The 21,210-nt window shown below is 45.1% G+C and overlaps 1 protein-coding gene across 1 annotated transcript; it reads right to left on the reverse strand.

Annotated features, from left to right (window-relative positions):
• Nucleotides 1-8,509: 8,509 nt before the first annotated feature.
• LOC138471447 (mucin-1-like) lies at nt 8,510-9,157 on the reverse strand. Its single transcript, XM_069609078.1, has one exon. It carries the CDS (start codon nt 9,155-9,157, stop codon nt 8,510-8,512), a length of 648 nt encoding a protein of 215 aa, XP_069465179.1.
• Nucleotides 9,158-21,210: the final 12,053 nt, after the last annotated feature.

A 21,210-nucleotide genomic window follows, 5' to 3' on the forward strand; every position in this document is an offset into this window, starting at 1 on the left:
TCTTGCATCAGTGGGAACTGTGTGCCTGCGGTGCCACTTGACGGTGGCTTCAAGGTACTTCCGGGGTGCCAGGTATGTGGTCCAAACGAGTGTGGTGCCGGTACCAGAGTCATTATTTGCCTAACAGGCCCTAGCCACCTGACAACAGGTCAATTGCCAGACCTCTGTGGTGTTTCAGAAAGCCTCAGTCAAGATTGGGGATAGGGGAAGGAGTTCTGGGGATAGGGGAGGGAGTTCCGGAGTGCGGAACCTAGTGCATGTAGGGTTTCCCAACAAGCTGCTTGACTTTACCCAGACAGATGGCTAAGCGGCCCATAGAGACCAAACGAAGGTGTCGTCTTGGCCTACAGGGTCAGATGAGGCTGGTAAGGTCTCCCGGTTCCCAGCCCCCCCGTCCCCCCCCCTACCAATGGAGGACAATCAGACATGGGCTCATGTCTTCAGAGTAGTTGATTGGAGATCATAAGAGCAAGGTGTACCGTGAAGCACAGACAATTAGAACACTACTTACATGCTTGAAAATATCTCATAGACAATCATAAAATATCTACACAAAACTAGCAAATATACAACAATAAAGCTATAAAATAGCCAGGTAGAAGTTACACTATGGGCCTCATCACAAGGTGGGTGGTAGCCCTTAAATGCTGTGGTAGCAGGGTTACCGCTGCATTTAAGGGTCTGGCAAATCATCATTATGGCGTGTTTACCCCAGCTCAGAGCTGAGGGTAAAAACGCCAGGAAAATGCTGATTTTCAGTGCAATTATCGCGCGGTTATAGCACTAGCAGTAATTGCACCAAAAATTCCCCATTGGGAAATGGGGAATAACGTTCAATGCCGAACCAGTGATCCAGCTGTAATACTGCCGGACAGGAGGGCGGTAACGCAAATAAAGTTGGCCAGTATACCAGTCGGGCTACTGCGCAACACGTTATGAGGCCCTATATCTAAACTTAACATATTTATCATTAACTGGACCAATGTTTGTGAACACCAGTTTCTCTTGTCCTTAGCATACTGTTTATATATACATATTTTTGTATATAGCGGCAACTCACTCAAAGGCCTCAGAGCGCCACAACATACATAACACAATAACATAACCAAACATAACATATCATTAAGATGGAAAACAGAGAAAAAACAGGAACTAAAATTTAAACTGATACAGGGTAATCTAAAATGCAGAAATAATAAAGTTTTCAAATCTTTTCGAAAACTCAACAAAGTTTTAGTCAGGTGCAATGATGTTGGGAAGGAATTCCAGAGCCCTCAGGCAAAATGAGAATAGAAATCTGTGCTTATGGGAGTTCATTGTTGTCAAGTTCTGGATTTCTTGACTGAACGCCTCTGTACTTTGTGGTGTTCTTTTGCCCACCTCCTGAGATGTGCAGTCTGCTTGCATAACGTAGTTTTTGTCCTGGTCAGCGCCTTATAAATCACACATACAGCTGTAACCACAATGCAGGCTTCCAATGGCAGCCGCTGTTGCTATACTAGGGGAGGAGGGGAGACATGACCCTATTGCATTTCTTTGTTTTAGCAACTGGGCGGCAGCAAGAACATTCATTGGGAGAAGTGGGATTTTAGGCAGTCCCCCCTGACATCAAATTTCACCCATTCATGTGGGCCAAAACTATAGCCTCAGAGACCGCGGAAGGGGCCTCGGGCCATAAGTTGCCAAAGGGGCCATAAGGCTATTAACTATTAACACATGGGGCCTGATTCATGGAAGTGTTTTATAATGGCACGCAGCCATAAGAAAACGTTCTGTGAATCAGGCCCATGGTGTTTAAAGCAATACATGTTTTGCAGTTTTGGTGGTGAAGTAAAACATGTTACTTTAAGAGTGAGTAAAGTAAATAGACTGAGTTGGTAAATTAAATGTGGTTTAGTATATAAATAAATATATGTGATAGGATTAGACCAAAAAGCTATCACTTGAGGCAATAATCAGCTCTGCAGTGTTCCCTTTATATTATATAGCTTTCATTATACCTTATTTTAAGATTATGTATGTTTGTATCTCAGGCAAGCTGCGACTCGCTGCCGATCGTGGATCCTTCGCATAGCTTTAGGCGCAGCTGCGTGTCCTCCGCCTGCAAGTGATAGCCGGTATTAGGAGATGTGATGTGTGTCACAGGGCTTGTGCATCTTAGAAATGAGGAAGTAGTGCTACTAGTCAAAGCAGCAAGCAGTAGCATTGCAGTAGTAGATTTAGCAGCGGGAGTGCTACAAGCTGAAGTACTCAAAGTAGTTAACCGCCGTCATTGTCCATTGGGTGGCGCTGGAAATGAAAGCCCAAGGCATTTAACCCTTCATACCCTGCTCTGCTCCCTTTTCCTGTAGTGAGCCACGGAGCAGTGATAAGATCTCCCTCGTGCATTCCTCCTCCATCTTGTCGGTGCATTTCGTTTTACACCTGCATGACATTTTCATATGTTAAAAAAAAGCATTTTAATGAAAACACTCTGCATAACCCACAGAGCAATCCACGGCCAAGGAAAGGAAGTCATACAGGGAAAAATGTCCATCTACAAACTAAACCGAACATGACGGTCCAGGAATTAAATTCTCCTCGAACCAAAAGAATACTCAAAGCGGAAATTTGGTCGATTAGCATTTTCCAGTATCTTGGAAAAACTTTGGAATTCACTCCCGAAGGAAATACTAATAACAGAAGATTACCTACAATTCAGAAAATTGCTAAAAAACACGTATCTTTATTTTACTCACTAAGCTAAACACTGTGGAAGGGAAACAGCCAACACAACACAAAAGTTTGTTGAAACCTAACAAACCAAAATCTGGACACCCCAACTAAAGAAAGCATTTTAACACAAACTACCGCAGAAGAATATGAACCCTGCCAGACCAACATAACCAGCGCGCAGGAGGGAACACACCGCTATCACTAACTTACGCTACTGAAAACTTTCCAATATCCTACTCACCGTCACACATAAAACAAAACGCACACATACCTCTACCGCAGCAGAAACTTAAAACCACCACAAAATGCACACACTCCGCAACACCCAACAGAAAACTTAAGCCATTACACACAAATCATCCCGCACACACTCGTATAGCAAATTCATCTGAACCCTTATCAACTAAAAACTAACCCAGCACACTGTGACTGGGTGTTTTCCAAACTGAAGCTGCCAACAGCACCTCGAAGCTCTCCAGTGCTTTCACTCTCTACCCCACTAACTAAAGCCTCCCCCACTCCTCCTTCCTTTTCAGAACCGCCAGAGTGCCCGGAGAGCATGAAAATGGCAGCGATGCACGGTATAAATCACAATGACATAACAGGTGTACAACAAATGGATTGTTATGAAATTCACCCTGGTTTTGCACCTGTCGAAGGGTTCTACGTTTTTGTTGTTCCATCATGAGGACTCTGTGCACTTTTCCACTCCCACCCCCTACGACCAGACAAACATAACGGGTATTTAAAAAAATTCACACGAATAAAGGAACAACGAAAAACAGGGGCATTACACTGCGAAAGACCTGACAGATTCAATGGGAATCCATTAGTAAACACAGCCTGCAAAGCGTCATTTGCAGGAGTCCTTTTCGTTTTCACAAGATGCAGAGGAAAACGAAAGCGTAACAGCATGCTCGCCTCACTTTCCTCTGTCCTCTTCCCTCCGCCATGTGAATGTTAATATTGCACGCAGGGGACCCCACAGCACGTCAGTACAAACCCTGGTCATCACCTGACTGCAGTCTGCATTTGATGGGGTCTGAGGGTGACAACATATGCAGTATTCGTTTTGGTGCCTGCAATATTAGCAATAGTTGCACCAGTAAGGGTATCAAAAGTGGCAGCAGTAATATTCATTTTTATAATTGCAGTAACCGAGGCATCATTATTATTAGTAGTAGTGATAATAGAAGCAGTAGTATCGTTGGAAACAGGAGCATTTGCCGTATCATCAGTTCTTAGTAATGATAGTACTAATAACAGTGGTACTATAAATAGTACATTTAGTAATAAGAAAAGTTGTAGCATTAATAAGATTAGTAACAGGATAGTAGCAGTAGAAGCAGTAATGGTAAAAGAAGCAGCAGTCATGTCATACGTTTTAGTGCTGACAGCAAGAGTAACAGTGGTAGTATTAGTAATAATAGTATTGATCAGACCGTTTGTATTATTGTTTGTTTCAGGGATGGCAGTAATAATAACAGTAGTCCTAGTAATAATACGTTTCGTGATATAAAAAGTAGTAGGATTAATACGATTAGTAACAGTATTAATAGTCGCAGTATTAGTGATAGTAGAAGCAGTTGTATGTTTTCATCGTGGCATTGAAAGTATTATTAGTAACAGTACTGATCAGAGCGTTTGTAATATTATTTGTTTCAGGGATGGCAGTAACAATAACAGCAGTCCTAGTAGCAATACATTTAATAATATAAAAAGTAGTAGGACTAATGAGATTAGTAACAGTATTAATAGTCGCAGTATTAGTGATAGTAGAAGCAGTTGTATGTTTTCATCGTGGCATTGAAAGTATTATTAGTAACAGTACTGATCAGAGGGTTTACAATATTATTTGTTTCAGGGATGGCAGTAATAATAACAGCAGTCCTAGTAGTAATACATTTCGTAATATAAAAAGTAGTAGGACTAATGAGATTAGTAACACTATTAATAGTCGCAGTATTAGTGATAGTAGAAGCAGTTGTATGTTTTCATCGTGGCATTGAAAGTATTATTAGTAACAGTACTGATCAGAGCGTTTGTAATATTATTTGTTTCAGGGATGGCAGTAACAATAACAGCAGTCCTAGTAGTAATACATTTCATAATATAAAAAGTAGTAGGACTAATGAGATTAGTAACAGTATTAATAGTCGCAGTATTAGTAGTAGTAGACGCAGTTGTATGTTTTAGTCGTGGCAATGGATGCCGTATTGTGGAATTGGAAAAAAATACAATATTACGACTGTTACACCGAGCAAAAGGAAAATACACGACACAGGCTTATAAAGATTCCCAGAATCTTTATTACAAAACTGAACAGTATTCAACAAAGTACACAAATAGCTATTTGGCAGTCAATACATCACAGAGACAACCAGCAGGGTTCAATGTGAGCAGTGAGAGAATTTCCTAGCTGGACATCAACGCATTTATACAATTTGTAAAATGATGTCCAGCCCCTTTACAGGTTAATCATGCACTGGGCTAGGGTCGCGCCAGGTTCACTTTCCTAATTTACATATCCCGTGCTTGTGGTTTACTTTTTCAATACATTTACTAACACACTCCATTATTCTTTAATTTAACATTTACACTCTTTACATATTGTTTTAATACAGACCAAACAATGTTTCGCGTATTATATTTGGATAGCATTAATGTTCTTGTATACTTGTAGTTTAACATTGTTAATTCAAGTAATCCCCTGCTCCCGAGGTCAACAAAGGACAAGGTCTACATGACCCTAACATGTAGCCTGAGGGCAGGTTGGACATTAACTCCCCTACAGAGGTTGGAGAGGTTAAGGCAAGAACAAGGACACACGAGACGGCCATTTTAGATTACAAGGTGACTTTGTATAAAACCCCAAAATGGCGGTTCCTAACCTAAAATGGAGGCTTGATTCAAGATGGCGGCTTTCATCAATTTCTAAGGTCAAGACCTTGCCGCAGAGAGTTATTCGCATTCAATTTTAAGCAACTTGGCGTAGGCCAATATACATACAAATCGTTTGTAATAAGAGGCATAATTTAATATCCGGTTTGACAGTATTAGTAACAGTATTGATCAGAGCATTGGTAATATTATTTGTTTCAGTAATGATAATAATAATAAAAGCAGCAGTAGTAGTTGTTTTCGTAATATTGGAAGTACTTTGGGTAATAGACCTCTAAGCTTGGGCTAATAAAATCGGTAGCAGTTACAATATCACTTTGAGTAGCAGTAGCAATGGTAGCACGAGTCACAGGCTAAGGGCCCGATGCTGGGTGCTGTAGTGCACAGTCCACACCAGCAGTGCAGTGAGCCAGCACTTCACTTGCACTCTGTAGGCAATGTGGAGGGGCCTATTGCAGTGTAGGCAGATACTGTTTCATGGGTTCCCCCTTTGCTGTTGTTTCATTATATTTGAGTGCACCTTGTGACCAGGCCAGTTGTGAGGGGAAAGACAGTAATATAGAAATAAACATTGCGCTCTTGCGTTGTGTTATTAAATGAGCACTTTGTGTTGATGTGTCGCCAGACTGCAGCATGTTATTGTGCTGGATAGGAGTGCGCATGCGTGTGCTTATCCTGGGCTGTGGCAACTTAAGCCCGAAACTTTAGGTTTGTCAAGAGATTTTCAGGGCCTTTTCATGGTGATAGATTCTATGAAAAACATGTATGCTGTGATACCCCAGAATGGGGGTTTCCCCTATCCACAGAATGCACCCCTTAGTAGAATCAGTGGGTTAGTAGGAGTAGCAGAACTTGTAGGGGCAGCAGTAATGTTAAGGTGAGTGCAAGGTGTATCAGTGGTAGTAGATGTAGCAGCACCTGTAGGGGCAGCAGTAATGTTAGATGGGTGCAAGGTGCAGTGTGGTATTAAGGAGTAGCAGCATATGTAGGGGCAGCAGTAATGTTAGGATGAGAGCAAGGTGCATCAGTAGTAGTAGGAGTAGCAGCACCTGTAGGGGCAGCAGTAATGTTAGGATGAGAGCAAGGTGCATCAGTGGTAGTAGGAGTAGCAGAACATGTAGTGTCAATAGTAATGTTAGGATGAGAGCAAGGTGCCTCAGCAGTAGTAGGAGTAGCAGCACCTGTAGGGGCAGCAGTAATGTTAGGATGAGAGCAAGGTGCATCAGTGGTAGTAGGAGTAGCAGAACATGTAGTGTCAATAGTAATGTTAGGATGAGAGCAAGGTGCCTCAGTAGTAGTAGGAGTAGCAGCACCTGTAGGGGCAGCAGTAATGTTAGGATGAGTGAAAGGTGCCTCAGTGGTAGTAGGATCAGCAGCACCTGTAGGGACAGCAGTAATGTTAGGATGAGTGCAAGGTGCCTCAGTGGTAGTAGGAGCAGCAGCACCTGTGGGGGCAGCAGTAATGTTAGGATGAGTGCACAGCACCTGTTGGGGAAGCAGTAATGCTAGATGGATGCAAGGTGCAGTGTGGTAGTAGGAGTAGCAGCATCTGTAGGGGCAGGAGTAATGTTAGGGTGGAGTAAGGTGCCTCAGTGGTAGTAGAAGTAGCAGCACATGTAGGGGCAGCAATAATGTTAGGATGAGAGCAAGGTGCATCAGTGGTAGTAGGAGCAGCAGCACCTGTAGGGTCAGCAGTAATGTTAGGATGAGTGCAAGATGCAGTGTGGTAGTAGGAGCAGCAGCACCTGTAGGATCAGCAGTAATGTTAGGTTGAGCGCAGGGTGCATTGGTGGCAGTAAGAGTAGCAGCACCTATAGCGTCAGCAGCAATGTTAAGATGAGTGCAAGGTGCAGTGTGTTAGTAGGAGTAGCAGCACTTGGAGGGGCAGAAGTAATGTTAGGGTGGGCTTAAGGTGCATTGATAGTAGTAGGAATATCAGCACCTCTAGGGGAAGCAGTAATTTTAGGATAATCACAGATGCCTCAGTGGTAGTAGGAGCAGCAGCACCTGTAGGGGCAGCAGTAATGTTAGGATGAGTACAGAGTGCATCAGTGGTAGTAGGAGTGGCAGCACCTGTAGGGGCAGCAGAAATGTTAGGGTGGACGTAAGGTGCATCAGTGGTAGTAGGAGTAGCAGCACCTGTAGGGGCAGCAGTAATGTTTGGATGAGTGCAATGTGTATCAGTGGTAGTAGATGTAGCAGCACCTGTAGGAGCAGCAGTAATTGTAGGGTGGGTATAAGGTGCCTTAATGGTAGTAGGAGTAGCAACATCTGTAGGGGCAGCAGGACTGTTAGGGTGGGCATAAGGCGACCAAGTGGCAATAGGAGTAGCAGCACCTGTACGGGCAGCAGTAGGTTTAGGATGAACAGAAGGTGCCTCCTTGGTAGTAGGAGTAGCAGCACCTGTAGGGGCAGCAGTAATGTTATGGTGGGAGTAAGGCACCTCAGTTGTAGTAGGAGTAGCAGCACCTGTAGGGGCATCAGTCATGTTGGGATGAGCACAAGGTGCCTCATGATAGTAGGAGTAGCAGCACCTGTAGGGGAAGCAGTAATGTACTAGCAAGCACAAGGTGCATTGGAGGTAGCAGGAGTAGCAGCACCTGTAGAGGCAGCATTAATGTTAGGATGAGAGCAAGGTGCATCAGTGGTAGTAGGAGCAGCAGCACCTGTAGGGTCAGCAGTAATGTTAGGATGAGTGCAAGATGCAGTGTGGTAGTAGGAGCAGCAGCACCTGTAGGATCAGCAGTAATGTTAGGTTGAGCGCAGGGTGCATTGGTGGCAGTAAGAGTAGCAGCACCTATAGCGTCAGCAGCAATGTTAAGATGAGTGCAAGGTGCAGTGTGGTAGTAGGAGTAGCAGCACTTGGAGGGGCAGAAGTAATGTTAGGGTGGGCTTAAGGTGCATTGATAGTAGTAGGAATATCAGCACCTCTAGGGGAAGCAGTAATTTTAGGATAAGCACAAGATGCCTCAGTGGTAGTAGGAGCAGCAGCACCTGTAGGGGCAGCAGTAATGTTAGGATGAGTACAGAGTGCATCAGTGGTAGTAGGAGTGGCAGCACCTGTAGGGGCAGCAGAAATGTTAGGGTGGACGTAAGGTGCATCAGTGGTAGTAGGAATAGCAGCACGTGTAGGGGCAGCAGTAATGTTAGGATAAGTACAAGGTGCATTGGTGGTAGTAGGAGTAGCAGCACCTGTAGGGGCAGCAGTAATGTTTGGATGAGTGCAATGTGTATCAGTGGTAGTAGATGTAGCAGCACCTGTAGGAGCAGCAGTAATTTTAGGGTGGGTATAAGGTGCCTTAATGGTAGTAGGAGTAGCAACATCTGTAGGGGCAGCAGGACTGTTAGGGTGGGCATAAGGTGACCAAGTGGCAATATGAGTAGCAGCACCTGTATGGGCAGCAGTAGGTTTAGGATGAACAGAAGGTGCCTCCGTGGTAGTAGGAGTAGCAGCACCTGTAGGGGCAGCAGTAATGTTACGGTGGGAGTAAGGCGCCTCAGTGGTAGTAGGAGTAGCAGCACCTGTAGGGGCATCAGTCATGTTGGGATGAGCACAAGGTGCCTCATGATAGTAGGAGTAGCAGCACCTGTAGGGGAAGCAGTAATGTACTAGCAAGCACAAGGTGCATTGGAGGTAGCAGGAGTAGCAGCACCTGTAGGGGCAGCAGTAATATACTAGCAAGCGCAAGGTGCATTGGAGGTAGTGTCATCATGCCTACCTCCAAGGAGCCAGACAGGGCCCGGCACCCTCAGAGGCAGGCAACATGTATACTAGGGAAGTCCCAGCCACCCCAGATAGGGGCTCTTTGGACTCAGTCCTGGCGCCGTTGGCGTCAGGCTCATAAGGGATAACAGTCCTGGCACCATCGGCGCCAGGCTCATACAAGATATGGAAGGAATAGTGTTTGGTGCAAACTTACCTGGCAGACCATGCTGCAATTTCCTTACCTGGCAGATCATTCTACAACTTCCAGATGAAAAAGGAACTACTTAACCACACGGGTGTGGCTGGTGGCAGGATACATACCTTCAGTGGAAGGATACATACCTGGGACTACTTGAAAGGCTATTTAAGCCACGCCCAGACAGCAAACCACGCTTCGCGTTGTTCTGCTCATAGCAGCTGGACGCTCACCATGCCTGCTCCTGCTCCAGCCCTCGACCACGTCTGCCAGCATCCTGGAAACACCTAAGGATAGAAAAGGGAAAAAGAAACAGGTGAAAACAAACCTTACCTGTTAAAGCTGCATTCCGGATTCAGCGTGCCAACGTTCCTGCAAAAAGACATCATTTTAAATACTCACTGCGTCGCATACATCTCGGCGCACTTCTCTTACCAGCACGTGGCGCCTTCGGCTCTGCGACGCCCATCCGGATCCCCTGCAGCATTCCAGCACCTACGGGGAGACGAAGAGAAGAAAGCAAGGTGAGAAGGGAAAATAACCAAGAAGCTCTTACCTGCCAAGCTAATTCTTCTTACCTTCGGGTCGATGCCATTCCTTGGGCATTTCAGCACCCCGGCCCCGATGGGGAAAAAGCAAACATCACATTAGTGAATGCAAGAACCGTAGCAAACGAACTATTTAAAACTTACCTGCTTACAGGTCGGACTCAGCTTCTGCTTTGTGCCGGCTCCATTTCTTCAGCATTCTCGAACTCCGGCCCCTAAGGAAAAAGAGACAGGAAAAGACAGTAGTGGGCCTACACCAAAACTCACCTGAAATCAGGTTTTCGACGGAAACCGCCCTCAGCCCGGAGTCTTCCATTACCTGCAAAAGGGAAGAGGAACAGTTTAGACTCAAGCTTGCCATAAACATTTACGGTACTTACCGGAACAGACAAGCGAACTCGAACTTACTATCCATTGACGTAACTGGACCCCAATGCACCCCTGCATCAGAAGCAGGATGGAGAGCTTGCCTTTTCAATCCCTAAGGTGAGTCTCCACAGGGAATTACAGAAGGGTTGCAAGGAGGGTGAGAAGGGAAACGGGAGATCTACACAAAACCCGCAGAGTATTAACCCTTCCTTTTCGCTCACAGAAGGGTATTCATCCAAGCCAGACAAGCCAGATTTGGGAACCCAGCCCACTCCATCTTCAGGGTGCTGAACATCTCCTTCGAGGAGGCCACTGCCGTCCAGAACACGCACGCGCCTCTGTGGGAACCAGGTGAGCATTACAGAACGTGAAGCCTACCCACAATTACCCACCCAGACGCCATGGAGACTTCCGAAACAGACCAACTGGCCCAACTATTGGGGGAATTACGGGCGGAAGTTCACGCCGCCCGCCAAGAAACCAACGTTCTTCGAAGAGAACTGATCTTGTCCAAAGAACAAACCGATGACCTGGCTAAACAGCTTTTGCAGAATCAGGCTGGACAAACGCCATTACCTGCTTCCGGGAGAGAGTCCACTCCTATGGCTTCCACTAACCCGGTGCAAATTAACCTGCCGGGAAACATGCCTTTGGCTCCACCTGAACGTTTTGCGGGGGACCCCAAGAAATACGCTGTTTTCATGAACCAATGTCGTTTACACTTTTTTTGTAGACCTGGGGCCTTCCCTAATGACCAAACTAGGGTGGCTTTTGTTTTATCGTATCTCAGCGGCTGTGCAGCCGATTGGTCTATTCCGTTGATAAATCAAGACGATCCTATCCTTCGTGACTTTTAACGCTTCCAGGTTAGTATGGAGAGATTATTTGCCCGGCACGCCCAGGGTGAGGCCTTGGATAACGAACTTCTGTCTTTGCGTCAAGGGAACCAAGACCTCCTATCTTATATCGCCACATTTAACAGACTGATCGTGGAAACTGGGTGGACTGAGAATAAAAGAATCACCTTGTTTCATCGAGGACTTCGTGGAGAGCTAAAGGACGTTCTGGCTCAAATTGTGAATCCACCCCAACTCTGTGAGGAATACATTGATTTAGTGATCCAACTTGATCATAGACTCCAGAATAGAAAGACTGATCGGACTAGATTTGAAACTCAGGCTTTGGTAAAAGCCCACGCAAACCCCAAGAGTACCGACACTTCGGAGCCAATGCAAATTGGGGGAGTAAAAGGACCCCTAACGCAGAAAGAACGAGAAAGAAGACGGCAAAACCAGTTATGTCTTTATTGCGGAGAGTCCGGACACTTTCTACGAAATTGCCCGGTAAAACCACCCAAGAAGGTGGTTGGAGCCACAGACCAAAACCTTCCAAAATCTGATTCGGGAAACGATCAAGCCCGACGAGCGTAGAGGTCCCCTTGCCGAGCGTGCAGACAAACTCTTTGACCTCGCATTTCATCGTGCCAATGACCCTCGTGGATCCAAAGCAGCCTCAACGATTACATGGCATAAAATCCTATCTCGACAGTGGGGCTATTGGGACTATGTTGATCTTGAATTGGCTTCCAGGATTGGTCTCCCTCTCCGACCAAAAATCACCAAAGATGTCATTACCACGGTTGATGGGACCGAAATTGCCTCTGGGCCGGTAACACATTCTACCACAGAAATGACACTGGTTGGCCAAGATGGTCATAGGGAAACCATAGTGTTGGACGTAATCAAGGCTCCACAATTTCAGGTAATCTCGGGGATCCCTTGGTTAGAAGCACATAATCCTCGAATTGACTGGCGAGCAAAGAGTATCACCTTTCCTAACTGCAGACAAACTTGTTATTCTGGAAATCCACAAGTGGGTCTAGCCTCAGTAACTTCTGTGTCAGCACAACTACCACTTGAGTATCAGGACTTTCAGGACGTTTTTCAAATAGACAGGCCAACACCTTACCACCTCACCGGCCATACGATTGTCAAATTGATCTGGTACCCAATGCTCAACCGCCTTGTAGTAGGATTTATGAACCAGAGAATCTTCATTTACGCCAGTATTTGGATCAGTATCTTGCCAATGGGTTTATTCGCCCGTCAAAGTCACCGGCTTCTTCAGCTTTATTCTTCGTGCCGAAAAAGGAAGGCGACCTTAGAACATGTATTGACTATTGCGCCTTAAATCAGATAACGGTTAAGAATCGTTACCCCCTGCCTCTGATCCCTGAACTCCTCGACCAGGTGAAAGATGCCTGCATCTTTACCAAGCTGGATTTAAGAGGGGCTTACCATCTGGTGCGCGTCAGAGAAGGCGATGAATGGAAAACGGCCTTCCGCACCAAATACGGACTCTTTGAATACCAAGTGATGCCCTTCGGGTTGTGCAACGCACCTGCTGCCTTCCAGTATTTTATGAATGACATCTTTCGAGAACTCATAGATGTTTGTGTCATCATATATATTGACGACATCCTAGTGTACTCCTCCTCGGAATCTGATCACCGAAAACATGTTAAGGCTGTCCTGGAGAAACTAAGCCAGCACAAACTATTTGCAAAGCTCAAAGTGCCTTTTTCACGTCACAGAGGTTGAGTTTCTTGGTTTCGTCCTGTTTCTTGGTTTCGTCCTAACGCCAAAGGGAGTTCGAATGGACTCACGGAAAGTGGACCCAATCCTCAAATGGCCATCCCCTAGTTCTGTGAAAGGGGTTCAGAGCATGCTTGGTTTTGCCAATTTCTATCGAAGGTTTATCCCGGAGTTTTCTCGAGTGGTTCAACCCATCACAGCCCTCTTACGGAAAAACAAACGCTTCGAATGGGCTACGGAAGCAGAACAAGCATTTCAGGAACTAAAAACTAAATTCACCTCAGCATCTGTGTTAAAACATCCCCGTCCAGATCTCCCTTACGTTGTGGAAACTGACGCATCTAGTTTAGCCATGGGAGCGGTTCTATCACAGAGGGACCCAGTCTCGAACCAACTGCATCCTGTGGCCTTTTGGTCCAAAAAATTCTCAGCTCCAGAAGTTAACTACGCAATCACAGATAAAGAACTATTAGCTATCAAGTCAGCTTTCAAGGTTTGGCATCATCACCTTCTCGGCGCAAGACATACTGTTACCGTAATTACAGACCACAGGAATTTGCAATACTTAAAAACGGCCAAAGCTCAATCCTCACGTCAACTCCTTTGGGCCCTGTTCTTTGCAGGATTTGACTTTGTGATCACCTATCGCCCCGGCTGCAAGAATGGCAAGGCGGACGCACTATCTCAAATAGGAATGGGCGATTCTACCCCAACTCTAGATCCAGTTCCGATTATTCCCGAACAGAGAATTTTGGGGGTGATCTCCTCACAAACTCTAGAGGATATTCAAACTAGAGTTAAATTGCTTTTCAACGCTGCAGCCTTGCAAGAATGGAGCCTGCAAGATCCTAGATTTTCAATTAATAACGATTTACCTTATTTCCAGGGGCGACTGTTCTTGCCTCAAAAGGATTTGCAAGATCTCGTTATTGCCCATCATCATGAGACACTAATGGAAGGACACCCGGGCATAGCTAAGACTGAAGAAAAAATTAAAAGGCATTTCTGGTGGCCCTCCTGGCGAAAGGATATAAAATCTTTCGTGATGACATGCGCAGTGTGCGCCCAAAATAAAAGTCAAAAGCAAAAACCAGCCGGTCCGTTACGACCTCTGGACATCCCACCGGCACCTTGGCACACTTTATCGCTGGATTTTATAACTGACCTACCTCTTGGTAGGTGTTTTGATTAGAAGTAATTACATAAATACATATTGACTACTGGGAAATTCAGGAATGGGAAAGGGACTGACCAGTGACCCATGAGTGTGATGGTGAAAATAGGGACAAGGGGTGTGTGAAGTAATTATGAAAATTCCCAGACTTTTCAACTATGCAAAGTTACAGTTTTTTCCCAAGTTAGTTCTAATAAATCTAATTAGTATTTAACTGCGTTTAAATATTAAAGATGGCGATGAGTAGACAGCCCAGCAAGTGATGCATTCAGATTCTTTCAGTCACGAGGGTGCATCCGAACATTATTCCCAGGTCAGTCAGGAACAGGAAGTCTAAGTGGCACGCCGCGTATCCCTCTGCCTACAGGGCACGCTAGGCTTGCTTCTATCTAGTTTGACCTGGAAGTAATTGTTTTGTGACAATTTCAGCAAAGAGTGTTTTGCAGGAATATTTCTGTGCAACCCCCTTCCTTGGTTCCAAGTGGACAAATTAGCAGAATTTGATTTTCGGTTACAGCTGTTTGCAGGGATAAAAAAAACAATGTTTCATACTGATAAGAGTATATTCATACTTAAATGATTTAACAAATAAATAAAATAAATAAATAAAACAGACCGGTTGGCATTTAATGGTGCCTGTAAACACCTGTGCCACTTGGTGATGGTTTTGTGGCAAAGTTCATGAAGTGTGCTAAAGTGAAGCCCAGTAAGTCCATGCAGCCAGAGTAGGGACATACACCAGCGAAGAAAACAGATGAGCTGTAGTAACCCTATGGAGTTGCTCTCTAAGAGACAGGAATGAATCCAGAACACTGGAGGAAGACAGATGTTCCCCTAATGGACAACATGTGGAACAGGGAGAGCTGGCAGCTAAAGGTCAACCAGCCTGACATCAGTTACAGGGGAAATGAGGACATATCTTATGCAAGAATGAGTAGGGAAATACATTCCCCTTGTAAAACCAAGCTTCCATGCTAACTTGTTACTGGGTTACAACATCTTCAGAAACCATGGTTTTACAAGGGGAAAGTCAGACAAATGTAATTGAATTCTTAGATGACCGATATTGGACAGTGATTAAGGAGGAGTGGTGAACGTGTTGCAGATTGACCTCAGGCGCTTCGTCAGTGCTGTTTCACACAAAGCACTTTGCAAGATGTTGAGTAGAAATGGGGCTTGACCAAGGGTGGTAAAGTGGGAATGGGTGGTCACAGAGCTGGTAGGCATTAAAAAAGGTTCACAGTGAAAAGAACTCAGTGTAAAAAGGGGTACCGAGTGGGGTGAGTGAGGGAATGTTTTGGCACTTACATGGCACCATGTGCAAAGTTGCTTGCGTCTTTGGTGCCACCCCTCCATCCTATGCCCTCTTCATTAAAACAATGGCACTATAAATAAATTGAAAGGGGTGGCGGTCTAGTTTCAATTGCTATGAAGCTCTAATACACAGGGGGCTCCCCGGTACTTGGAGTAAAATAAGTGTTTTCCTTAAGAACGGTGGAGGAGGGGTCTAGGAGGCGTTCACAAAGGTTTATAGCAGTCAAGTTCAGAATCAGGGAACAAATCACAGAAACTGGGGCAGATGGAGGAAAGGACTTAAAGAGCACCAACCAGGGGCAGAATGATGAGGCTATCATGTCAAATGGATATAATGTAACCAAACTATGGGCCTCATCACGAGTTGGGCGGTAACGCCGGCGCTATTAGCGCCAGCATTAATAGCCCTACCGCCAAACCCCCCGGTGCTAATAGCGCGGGATCACGGGTTTGGCGGAACTGGTATTGCCTTTCCCCACTGAGCCCATTCGGGAATTCCCCATTCCCCATTGGGCTGAATGGGGAATTTTCGCGCTCTTACCGCCGGCGGATTTCCCGCCGGAGGTATGAGCGCAAAATTTCTGTGGATTTCCCCCCAGCTCAGAGCTGGGGAGAAATCCGCAGAAGCCCTGATTCGGCGGACCCTTAAATCTGGTGGTAATAGCGCTACTGCCATATTTAACGGTTACCGCCAAACTCGTGATGACTTCTTGGGGACGATCTAGAAGGAAGTGAGATTGCATGGGAAATGTACAGCCAGCAGAAAAAAGAAGTGTGTGTCACTAATATCCGCGCCATGTGATGGAGTACGGGGGCAAATTGGATGAGAAGACCCCCTAAATGCTAAGGGCAGACTTTGGCCTTTCAAGAGTTGGGCAGCCAAAAGTCCAACCACAACATGTTCAAGGTAATACCAGTGTGCATGCCGCACTTGAGGACGATAGAGTATCTTTCCTCTAGAAAAAATAGACATAATAAGAGGAAAATATTCATACTTGTATCTTCACTCTTGGAATGGAATGAGCCTTGCTCTACCTTTCCTTAATCCTCTTTACGCGTCCAGTTCTTGGTGCTGACAGTCAGCTGCCTTGGCAAAACCAGAGTTCTGCCCTGGCACAAGGTGGTTTACAAAGCAAGTTGGTAAAAACCTCCACTATACTAGGGCTGGCTTGAGCACCTGTCAAGTCCATCACGCGACCAATCACCAGAATTATTTAGCGCTCAGACTTAGCTGGTCTAGATTATGCCATCACAGGGAACTGAACTGCACATACCTGTGTCTCTGTTCATGAATTACTGGCAATTGTCTTCAGTATTCACACGCACACCCGTACAACCACAGCTATATCCCTTTACCCTCGTATCTTGTCATTGTCCCCAGAATGTGTTTGTCTTTTTGTTGTCTCACTCTTTCTTATTAGCCTTTTCTCAACCTCACTATTTCCCTACTTCTTATTTCCTCCAGTTCTAGCTTTACCCTTCCTCACCCTCAGATCACGGTCTCGCAACACCTGTGCGCGGTCAGAAGAAGCTTTATATTCAGACAACTTTAGGTGCCGTACAACCATTACGGTGTTGAGTGGTGCCGTACAATTTCCTTATATTATACAATGACATTGATAGTGTATCCGCGTTTTCTTCTTTCGGCTTTGGCCAGGCTGTATCTGTTTCTTTACTAAAAGGCCATTGAGTTGCCAAAGTATACACCAAACAACTATTGTAACAAATTCATCTAATACAGACTAAGCTAATCCCCTTAATCCCAGGTCACAATCATTACCCATTGTTCCAATTCTCTTATGCCTACAACAATGAGAATGCAAGCCTTTGTAACACCGAAATTATGTCAGGATTACTCCTCAGTTATGTAAATAAAACAATGATTTTTTAAGCACTTTGATGGCCCGATAAACATAAGATCATACTGTTAGTATAACGCACCCACAATGCTTTCCAAGAATATCAACATCTCTGATCTAATTACGCTTAACACCACAAATTGAATATTGAGTTTAGTTATTTACCCAATGGATTAAAGGACAAGTCCACACATGCTGGATGTCTAGATTGGTTACCTATGCAGAAGGAATTAAGGCCCTGCAAAAAATACACTCTGGAGTGTAAGAATATGTTGTCTGGGGTGAATATTGATCTGCTGAAAGATTCTAAATTTCAATACACTTTGCGCAACACCTAGTTAAAGTCATTCCCATACGTAAATCCAAGCTACTTTAGGATGGAATGAGTCCAGTTCCAAACATAAACATCAATCATTGCACTTCAAATGTACATGCTGCTGCAGAGACCTCGTTTGGAAAACTCTATGGATGTATTGATCTGCATTTGTTTGTTTGAGGTACTTGATGCTTTGAACAGAAATACTACACTAGAGAAATCCCAGTAGGTGGAGAAGGCAATGGGTGTAGCATTTGTCTGCCATACATCCGCCGGCAGGCGGAAGCCGGCCTGCAGCTGGAGACGGCCCGTGGAGGAAAAGGCCCTGTTCTGCGTCGACCCTTCCTCATACCATTGAGACCATGGAGAGGGCAGCAGCCCTCTCCCCCCTCATCCGCCGATTGATCATCAACCCCAGTGACCCAGCCATGTGGGCTCCCTTGAGCAGCGTTGCTCGTACCTCGCTCGACACCACCATACTGCTGAGGTGAGCACCCCTGTGCTGATGATGCCCCAACCTGATGAGGAGTATTGATTTGAAAATATTTTGCAGTGAATCTGCTTACTTTGTTTGAGGACGCCCTTTCCGATGTAATACTATGCTGCCTGGACGTAAAATGGCCGCCCAACGCATTGCTAGGCAACGGGTGTAGCATTTGTCGGCCGTGCATCTGCCGGCAGGCGGAAGCCAGCCTGCAGCTGGAGAAGGCCCATGGAGAAAAAGGCCCTGTTCTGCGCCTGTTCGCGCAGTGGTTGCGCGGGTGCATCCGACCAACTTTGTAATTAGTGCGTGTCGAAGTGATGGTAAGAATCTAACAGCCTCCCTAAGTACTACATATCCCTATCAGTCCTGGTCTCGTCCATAGTGCCTCACCACAACTGTGATAGCAACAATTAATTTGCATGAAAACTGACTGCTAACGATTGGAGAAAGAACATAACATACCAGTGCCCTCTCTACATACTTTCCGTACTATCCCCATGCTAATTTCGCTTGCGGTTACCAGACGGCAAGGGACACAAATGTCATCACGATCACAGTATTTGACTATTGCAACCGCCGACCCACGCTAATCTCTAGCCATATTGCCTTATCTAATTTAGGTGTTACTAGTGCATATCTGCCACATTATCATTATTGCCTGTCAAATCTAGGTGTTACCCATTGCCGCTAGCCACACTGCCTCTTCTCAAATCTAAGTGTTGCCAGTGTATTTCTACAACATTGCCCAATGTAAAATCTAGGTGCTACTCATCGCCACTAGCCATATTGCCTCTCCTCAAATCTAGGTGTTACTAGTGCGCCTTAGCAACAACATCAACGCTTGTAACCGGCCCAGGCTTGATTATACGCACTACTACTCACCTATCCAATCTGCTCGCTAGCCCACCTAATGCAATTGATATTAGCCTACCTGTGCAATTGATATTAGCCTACCTGTGCAATTTGATATTAGCCTACCTGTGCAATCTGATATTAGCCTACCTGTGCAATTGATATTAGCCTATCTGTGCAATTTGATATTAGCCTACCTGTGCAATCTGATATTAGCCTACCTATGCAATTGATACTGGCCTACTTGTGCAATTGATATTAGCCTACCTATGCAATTGATATTAGCCTACCTATGCAATTGATATTAGCCTACCTGTGCAATTGATATTAGCCTACCTATGAAATTGGTATTAGCCTACCTGTGCAATTGATATTAGCCTACCTATGCAATTGATATTAGCCTGCCTGTGCTATTGACACTAGCCTACTTGTGCAACTTATTTCTTTGCCTCCCCAACCCACTAGTGCAATTGTTGTACAATCAACACTAACCTGCTACTAGCCTACTAAGTGAATCTCACCTGACCCAAAACACCATCTGAAATCCCACGGCATAGCCCTGAACATGCTTTACAACCTGAGAACCCTACCTGTAGCATTTACACTTAGCCTCCTAGTCACTATGTCTCTAGCCACCCTCCTAACGCGCCCTCCTCTGGATAGAAATATGAGACTTAGATCCAGACTATCCCGGCTCTATGATCCTAAAAATACCAACAACCGTACAGTGTTACCCATTCCTAACAACCGGATCCAGTCCAATATAGTAAAAAAAAAAACCTTGCTAGTCCTAATAAACCAGAAAACAAACTTCCCCCCTACCCTACTAATAAAGGCACACTATCTCTATCTGGATCACTTATCAAAGCCAGATCCCTAGTAGCCCATGCTTCTGAAATTGCAGACACACTACACAATGAGAATCTAGACTTACTAGCCGTAACTGAAACCTGGCTCCATGATGCGGCAGGTCCTGCCCTTATGATAGCAATACCCAAGGGCTTCCAGATACTCAGAGTGGATAGGCCTAACTCACGTGGTGGCGGCTTAGCCATCATCGCCAAAACTAACCTCTCCATTAGACTTGCCACTCCAACTACATGTCCCTCATGCGAAGTTCTCACGGCTAAACTTCCCCTATCCAACAACTGTACTTTAACGATACACCTGATATACAGACCTCCTGACCCACTAGGAACCTTTGAGGAAGACCTTACAGATATCATAACTAGCAACACTAAAATCCACTCACAAACCCTGCTACTGGGGGATTTCAACCTCGACTTCAATGAGGCTGGAAACAAACACACCCAAGCTATAGCTGCACTTCTCAAAGATCATGGACTCTCACAAAAAGTACTATCCCCCACCCACATCAAAGGTAGAACTTTGGATTGGGTGGCTGACTCGAACTGTAACACTATTATTACAGATAATGTACCACAGTTATGGTCCGACCATCACCTCATTACTTTCTCAAGCACACTCGACCTCCTTAGTCCTAAAACCATTGAGATAGCACCTCCACTCCCCACAAGAAACAAAAAGGACATCACAGCAGAAAACTACTCCCGCACCTCCTCCCTTCTCTGAATAACATTAACAATAATGCCGACCCTGAATCTCTAGTGGAAACCTTCAATACTGCCATGTCCCAAGCCTTGGACTCCGCCGCCCCACTAAAAATGCGCAAAGCCAGACAAAAATCCTACCTCAACACATGGTTCACACCTCAACTTAAAGAGTTGAGATGACAGAAAAGAAAATTGCAAACGATCTGGCGCCACTCCCCGACTACTGTCAATAAGGCTAAATTAACAGAACTCTCCAAATACTACAAAAAAGAAATAACCATCACAAAAAAAAATATATTCAATGATAGAATTGCAAAAGCTAGCTCCAACACTAAGGAACTGTTTTCCATCCTCCGTGAGATGGAAGTCCCAACTCCACCGGCAGACACTGTCCCGAAGGACAAGCCATGATGCACTGCAATTCAAAAAGCCCTCCTAAACAAAATCACTACTCTCCAACAAAAAATAGCAATCAAAAAAGCCTCTCTGCCCCCCTCTGAGCAACAACCACCCCCTGACACAGGGCGTAACACAACTACACCATTTACCTTTAAAGAAATCTCTATTCTTGACACGGAAAAAATCATTCTTTCTCTAAAACCATCTAA

The sequence above is a fragment of the Ambystoma mexicanum genome, chromosome 8 (assembly GCF_040938575.1).
Source record: "Ambystoma mexicanum isolate Mex_15411 chromosome 8, UKY_AmexF1_1, whole genome shotgun sequence".
Taxonomy (NCBI): Eukaryota; Metazoa; Chordata; class Amphibia; order Caudata; family Ambystomatidae; genus Ambystoma; species Ambystoma mexicanum.